This window comes from Myotis nattereri (genome assembly GCF_964212035.1).
Source record: "Myotis nattereri genome assembly, chromosome: 13".
Classification (NCBI taxonomy): domain Eukaryota; kingdom Metazoa; phylum Chordata; class Mammalia; order Chiroptera; family Vespertilionidae; genus Myotis; species Myotis nattereri.
Window position 1 is genome coordinate 40,845,321 of NC_138088.1, and position 7,912 is coordinate 40,853,232.

The window sequence follows — 7,912 nt, forward strand, 5'->3', positions numbered from 1 at the left end:
GAAGTGAAAAATCAGGAAATTGGAAGTCAGTTGGGGCGAAATTACGAAATATGCCCACAGAAGAGAAAAAGCCCTAGCCTGTAGTCTGTGGGGGAAGCAGTGCAATGAACAACCAGGTCCGCGTTTTAGACCTGGCGTGCAAAGATTGGATAAAAGGAGAGAGAAGAGAGACCAGCTGCAGCGAGCAGGTTTGTGGTCTTAACTCCTCTAGGCTTCGTTTTCCCCTCAGTAAATGAGGAAACCCATTTGTGCCTCAGTTTCCTCATCTGTGAAATCCTTTCAGCAAATGGGTATTAAGTACCTATTAAGTGCTGAGCCTGTTTTGAGGCTCAAATGAGAATATATGTAAAGCATTCTAATAACAGGAATGTAAAGTATCAGTCGTTCTCATCACAGGCCATTTTGTCTAGTAGTTCAGCAAAAACACACTTAGGGTCCAGCCGCTGTGGCTCAGTGGTTGAGCACCGACTTCTGAACCAGGAGGTTATAGTTCAGTTCCTGGTCAGGGCACATGCCCAGGTTGTGGGCTTGATTTCCAGTAGGGGGTGTGCAGGAGGCAGCCAATCAGGGATTCTCTCTGATGATTGATGTTTCTATCTCTCTCTCCCTCTCCTTTCCCCTCTGAAATCAATAAAAATGTGTTTTTGTTTTGTTTTTAAGTTAAAAAAAGCAACACAAGAGCCTAGGCTGGGCTGCTTTGGCTCACTGGGAAGTCAGAGAAAAGGGGCCTCGGAAGTAAGTTCAGGGGTTTAGCCTGGGATGAGCTGCCCACTTCTCCCCTGGTTGCAAGTCTCAGCTTTAGGAGATGGTGCCTGTGGGGGAGAGGAGGGAAGGAATGGCAGGGGCATACTCCCCAGGGGGAGAGTCCGGGCTGGGTCCTCTGTGTTGGGAATATTGCTCTCTCTCGCAGGTGGGGGTTTTAGGGGAGGTCTCAGGGAAGGGTCTCAATAGCGTATTCATCAGCTTTCCAGGTGTGCTCTTTCGGGGTCCTGGTCTCCGCTGATTGGTGGGGCCAGGGTAGGGGCTCATTAGTCCATGCGGCTGGTCCTAAGGCAGCCGTGGCTTCGCTTGTCTAGTTTTGCTGCTTTTCTGGGCCTGGAGCGGAAATACAACTGAGGCCTGGATGTTACCTTTAGGGAGGAAGAGGTCAGGGGGTCTAACTGCATGCGCAGGGATGTGCTAGGGCAGGAAAGTTACATGGGGGGGGGGGGGAGGTTTTGTTTTCCCAGCTTTGCCCCTTGCTAGGCACCCGGTGCTTCCTGCCCTGGTGACCTTCTGAACCTGGCCCATCCTCCCTGCTCTGCTCATGTCTCACTGTCTGTAACAACTAGACTTGGCTGGTGGCATGCGGGAGGGTCCGTGGGGCCTCGGGTGGGTGGTGTCCCTTTCTCTGACATGGAGAACGTGGAGGGCTGGGATAGGTCTGAGGGAGGCACCGGCAGGATACTCCCGATGACCCGGTGAGAACAGATGTCAGCTCGAGATGAGCACTGCTCTCCTCCAGCGCCAAGGAAGGGCCGGGAGGCCTCGGTGGGCGCTACAACAGGAGGAAGGAGAAAGAACAGCGCCCAGCCAGACGCTGGAGGAAAACTCCAGACAACAGCTTTCCCCTCCAAGGCTGGCCGGGAGCCGGGGCAGGGCGGCGGGATGTGGCTGGGGGGTGCGGGTGCCTCCCGCCCAGCCCCGGGGCTCAGGATTCCGAGCTGCGAGTCGGGCGCCTGCGGGAAAGGGTGGCCCCAGGGTGGTGAGCGAGGCCGAAAGGGGTGGCAGGAAGCCGGGAGGAGCGATTGGGGGTGGAGACCGGGGAGGAGAAGGGAAAGGCGGGGAGGAGGGGTGGAGAGAGGCCGAGAGAATGAGAGGAGGGCTGAGGGGAGGAGAGAGGGGAGGAAGGGTGGGAGCAGGAGAAAGAGCCGAGGACTAGGAGCGAGCGAGGAGGCCGCGGCAGGCGCAGCGGGCACGTCGGCCGAGCCTCCCGCGTGAACCAGGCGCCGCCATTCCGCTCCTCGGGGCGCCGCCGCCGCCGCCGCCGCGCTCGGGGGCCATGCTCCCGCCGCCCCCGCGCCAGCCGCCGCCCCAGGCGCGCACGGCCCGCAGCTCGGTGCGCCTGCAGCGGGCCTTCCTGCGCGGGCCGCTGGGCGTGCTGCGGGTGCTGCAGCTGCTGGCCGGCGCCGCCTTCTGGATCACCATCGCCACCAGCAGGTACCAGGGGCCCGTGCACTTCGCGCTCTTCGTGTCCGTGCTCTTCTGGCTGCTGACCCTGGGCCTCTACTTTCTCACGCTGCTGGGCAAGCACGAGCTGGTGCCCGTGCTGGGCTCGCGCTGGCTCGTGGTCAACGTGGCGCACGACCTGCTGGCGGCTGCGCTCTACGGCGCCGCGACAGCCATCATGATCGACCAGACTCAGAGGCACAGCTACTGCAACCTCAAGAATTACCAGATGCCCTGCGCCTACCACGCCTTCCTGGGCGCGGCCGTCTGCGGGGGCCTCTGCCTGGGCCTCTACCTGCTGTCGGCGCTCTACAGCTGCTGCCGCCGCTACCAGGGCGAGCAGGAGGTGGCGTGAGACGCCCCCCGCGGGCAGGGGACCCTGAGGACACCAGCGCCCCAGCCCTTCCTGCCGCCCGCGCCTGTGCGCCCTGGCACCCTCCCTCGCGCTGCGTCCCCGCCACCGCCCGCGCCCAGGCACCGGACACCCAGGCACCCGGACACCCAGACACGCAGTTCCCGCCCGACGGCAGCGCCACCGCCCAGAGCCCGGACCGCTGCGTGGGATGCGCAGTCTCCAGGGGCCCGAGCAGGGCGCCAGCCGCAGGGCGGACGCGCCTTCCCATACCCGTCCCGAGGCCAGACCTCGCGGTCCCTCTTCCCCTTCCCCGCTGACAGCGAGACGTGGACAGGCGCCGCGTAGATCCGGTGGAGGCCCCCAAATTGTTGCCAGTCATCTGGCGGCGCCCCTGCCCCCTTCCTGCCGCCCCGCGCTGGGAAGAGCACCCGCTTTCCCCGGGCACTCTGCCAGCCCGAGTGCTGGGAAAGGCAGGCATGTAGCCAGCCGCGGGCAGAGCTGGAGACAGGCCGCCACTGGTCCCTGGAGGAGCGACGAGTCTGGTTTTAGTTCGGGATTTTTCGGGCATCCTGCGCGGCCCTACCCGGCCCATCGCTCGGTGCTTTGATGTCTTGGGGTGGGGCCTAGCTCCAAAGGTGAGGATGGATGGTCAGGGCCTGTGGGCTGTCTTCTTGCCTCTGTCTGTTCGCCTTTGTCCCATCGGTTCATGGAGGCCAGACCCAAACGCACACTAGCTTTCCCAGCCTGACTCACAGGCCTCCGCTCCACTGCCACCTCCCAGTATCTTTTTGCATTAGGGACCCCACAGGACCGCCAGGGAAGGCTAGGGCGAGCTCCATTCCGTTTTACAGACCTAGAGCTTGCTTGTAAGAAAAGCCAGAATAACATTAGAACCTTGTCTCCCAAATCCCCTTCCAGCGCTGTTTGCATGAAAACAGTAGTGTTCCCTGGGATCCTGGCTCAGGAGTTACCCTCTAAAAGAGGGTTTCCAGGCTAAATGGGTTTGTCAAAGGTGCTATCCCCCCCCCCCCCCCCCCCCCCCCCCCCCCCCGCTTCTCGGAGAGTCACTGGCACATCCAAGGCTCTGAGAAGTCCTGCCGTAAAACCAGGCAATAAGAAGGGTTTCTTGCCCCTGGGCCTGGATCAGATTTTGCCACCTAAGGTTCCCCTGCAGTCTTGGCTTTCATTTCTTCCTAGGGGACCCAACCCTTGGTTTTTCTGAAGACTTGGGGTGCCCCCTCTTTCCCAGGGACTTTCTCTAGCAGAGGGAGGGCCCAGCCCGTGAGGGAAAATAGCTGCTCCTTGACAGGCCAGGGAGAGGCCTGGGACCTGGTGGATCTGAACATTCCTTTACATCGTTTGGGAAATGAAGCCAAAGTTACCCAGATGGATTCCCAGTCAAAGGGAATGACATCTGCAAGAGGTCCTGGCTCTGCCTGTGACAGCGGTCACACTCACCACCGAGAGAGGAAAGCTCTGGCGCTGGGGTGGACAGCTGGCCCAGCCTCAGGAAGGTACGACACTTCTTTGTTTCCTGGAGGGGTCATGGGCCTTTGAATAAAAACACAGAACTCCTCTTTTTCTAAAAGTTAGAGGGTTTTATTCGGAGAGCAAGTGGGAGGGGTGGCATTAATAACCACATGTCCAAAGAATTGTGATAATTCAAACTTTTTGCCAAATCCTTCAAAGGTCTTCTCTTTGGGAAAAAAAATTGCTGCTCTCTGGATTAGCAACTAGAATAGGGGAGGCCAGAGTGTGTCCTTATGAGCGTGTTTGTAAGGTTTAGGTGGAGAGGCATTAGATTTCTCTGTTGTAGTTGTGAGGACTGGGTGGGAGGGCACTTATGTAAGCTTTACTTGGTCACCATAGCATTTATCTAGCCCTCTGTGCCTGGCACTGCTCAAAGCACTAGACGTACAGGCAGCCCTGGGTTCCTACGGCACGATGTAACTCGATTTTCACCATAAGCCGGAACTCATCTACATAAGCACCTATGTCACTCACACGGAGCACATACACAGCAGTAATGAAGTGAAACAATAAAAAATATTTTTTTAAAAAATATATTTTATTGATTTTTTACAGAGAGGAAGGGAGAGGGATAGAGAGTTAGAAACATCCATGAGAGAGAAACATCGATCAGCTGCCTCCTGCACACCTCCTACTGGGGATGTGCCCACAACCAAGGTACATGCCCTTGACTGGAATCGAACCTGGGACCTTTCAGTCCGCAGGCCGACGCTCCATCCACTGAGCCAAACCAGTTAGGGCAGTAAAAAAAATTTAAAAGAAAGATAACAATTCCTGACCTTTACTTGTAAATAAATAATAAAAAAATATAAAGCACATATGTACATACGTCGAAATGACGGAACTTTTTTTTTTATAAATAAATGGGAGATGGCGACATAACCACAAAACAACGTAAGGTAAGTCGAGTCCGACGTAACCCGAGGACGCCTATGTTCATTTCATCCTCTCAACAACCCTATTGAAGAGGGTTCTATTATTATTTCCTTACTAGAGGCCCAGTGCACGAAATTTGTGCATGGGTAGGGTCCCTAGCAGCTGGCAGCTGGGGCCTCCCTTCCCCAGCTGCCTGATGCTGGCCTGGCCTTCCTTTGTTCCGTGCTGCCCCCTGATGGTCAGTGCACATCATAGCGAGCGGTTGAACTTCTGGTTGGTTGAACTCCCGAGGGGACACTTTGCATATTAGGCTTTTATATATGTAGATTCCATATAAGGAAAATGAGTCCCAGAGAGGTTGAGTAACTTTCCCAGAGCCTCCTAGGTGGAGCTAGGATTTGAACGCTGGCAGTTTGGCCTCTTCACAACCAGGCTTATGCTACATACAGTAAGGGGTAAATACATGTTAGATGCTGTGCACATGGTTATTTTAAAAATCACTTAAATTGTGATAAAGTATACATAACAAAATTAACCATTTTTGAGTGGACAGTTCTGTGACACTAAGTACATCCACATTGTTGTCAACCTTCACAACCATCCATATCCGGAACTTCGTCTTGTAAAGCTAAACTCTGTTCCTATTCAAATTGGTTATCTTTGTTTTCTGTCCTCTGGGAAAGCCCAGACCACGGAGCCCTTCAGTGTCTCAGTTAGGCCGCATGCTGCTGCCACACTCCGGGCAGGGTAACTGGTCCCTCAGCTCCCACCGCTGGTGCCAGCCAGAGCCTGGCGGGAGGGGGGCACTTCACTGGGATACTTGGGAGTGCCTCGGAGACCCAGTGACGTTGGTTCTTCTGTTGCAGGTTTCTGTGTTGCAGGAGCCATGGAGATTCCCAGGGATCCGGGCCTGTGTCAACACAGGGTTTCACAGCGGGGGAGGGAAGGACCTCTGCCCAGCAGCTTTCTGTCTGCACCATCCAGTGGAAAAACCAAGATGGGTGAAGATTCATTTCACCTCAACATAAGAGCAACCCTGAGTGCTGTGACTTGGGCACAATATTCCAAACATCTGGAACTGAGCCGTGTGCCTCTGTACCCTAAGCAGTGGGTTTTGGCTCCAGCTTTTGTTCCTTTTGTCTTTTCTTAGACCACCATCTAAGCTGCAGCCTCCGCTCAGATCCAGACCCCTGAGGATGCTTTCTTAGTCCCCCCAGCCCATGGTGCTAAGTCTGTGGTCCAGTGACCTTACTCAGGAGCAGATTTCTCCTTGGCCTTCATGGTACCGTATCCACCCAGATGTGCCTGAAATATGTCAGTGCTCACTGGCTCTTCTAGATGTGCCTTGTGCTTGGCCTCCCGCTGCTTCTCCAGATGTGAGAAGGGTGTGTAATATGGCCCCACCTCCTCCCCTCCCCCTTGAGGCCCTGTGCCGTAGGAATGGCCACTTGATCTGGCTCAGAATGTTTGGATACTGGAGGCTGTCTCTGGCTTCTCTCTCTGGACTCCAGGACTCAATCTAGCCCAAGACCACTGTGGGCTGCTCCCAGCCCAAAGCCTAGGACCACTTGCAGACCCAGGAGAGGATTTTTCCAGCGTTCTACAATGGTCAAAAGAAAGGGTGGAAATGGGAGAGCTGAGGGCTGGTAGGGAGAAGGGACCAATGTGCCTCATTTAAGAGTCCAGTGGTGATTACTAATATGCTTTTATGAATAAAGTTTGGTTTGTCTGATCTTGTGTGTCTTTGGTGTGTCTTCTCTCCTGGCCCCCAGCAGTAACCCTCTGTGCCAGGCCTCCTGCCTCCCTCCACGTTCTCATTACGCCACACGGCCCTGTTGTCTGCCCTCCCGGGTTCCCTCTCCTGGGCAGGAAAGAAAAATGAGTTCACAAATTCTCAGTGCATCTGGGGCAAGGCACAGGAACCAGAGCGGGGAAAACTGCCAGTGTCTGTCCCTGACGGAAGCCAGAGGGAATTCTAGGGACCTTTCCCAGCTCTCAATAGGCTCTCTGATTGGGAAGCTTCATCGCCTGATGGGTAGACACAGAATGGCCATGGTCATGGAGCCAGAAGGATCCTGTTGTGTAACCCCCTCATTTTACAGAAGGGGAGATGAACCCCAGGATGGGGTGGCAACTTGCCTTAAATCACAGAGTTGAGTAGGGGTCGAATGGGATCTCTTGGAGCCCAGGCTCTGGTTCTTTTGTGCAGAGCACTGCACCTGCTCTGGTGTTGGCTCCTGGACACGCCCTACCTCTTTTCTCCCTGCTTCTAGCCACAGCTTGCTGACTCAGATGCCCTGGAAAGGGTGGGAGGGCAGTTAACAGGCTTCCTTGCTGGTTCTTCCCTCCTGTGCCCTGGGCCTGAAGTCTGCAGCCAGGACACAGGATTCTACTGACAGAGTTCAAAACACATTGAATAGCTCCAGGCAGGGATTTAATGCTGTGTGTGCTCCACACCCACTCTTTCAAAGCACCCTCCCAACATACAACACACACACACCCTCCTCTTTATGGTTTGGGTTTCCAGGGTGGAGGAAAATACCACCAGCTTCCAAGGATCCTTCCTTACTCCTTTTTTCTCTCTGTGTCTATTTATGGATTTCACTCCAATGAAAAGTGGCCTCCCTCTCTGCAAAGGCTGTTAAGTTCTCTGCTCTATTTTGTCTCGGTGAAATATTTTGCAATTGAAAATGTGCTTCTACTTGCATTACCTTATATGATCTTGTCAACAGTCTTAGAAATCGGCACTGATGCTCCTTTTAGGAGGGAAAGTGGAGCCCCATGGGGAGAAGGGCCTTATCCATGGTCACACAAGCAGCGGCAGGACTGGGGCTGGAAGATAGATGTTCTCACCTCCAGCTGCCGGCTGCTAAGCCCTGTGGTCCCCTGGCAGGCGCTGACATTTAGGTGGAGTTTGTTTTTCCCACCTGGAGAGCAGGTGTT

The 7,912-nt window shown here is 55.2% G+C and overlaps 1 protein-coding gene across 1 annotated transcript; it reads left to right on the forward strand.

Moving 5' to 3' along the window:
* Nucleotides 1–2,041: 2,041 nt before the first annotated feature.
* MARVELD1 (MARVEL domain containing 1) lies at nt 2,042–6,701 on the forward strand (the record flags this gene model as incomplete). Its single annotated transcript, XM_081104708.1, has 3 exons — nt 2,042–3,198; nt 3,873–4,077; nt 5,836–6,701. The coding sequence occupies one exon, from the start codon at nt 2,042–2,044 to the stop codon at nt 2,561–2,563; it is 522 nt and encodes a 173-aa protein (XP_080960834.1). The 3' UTR covers nt 2,564–3,198; nt 3,873–4,077; nt 5,836–6,701.
* Nucleotides 6,702–7,912: the final 1,211 nt, after the last annotated feature.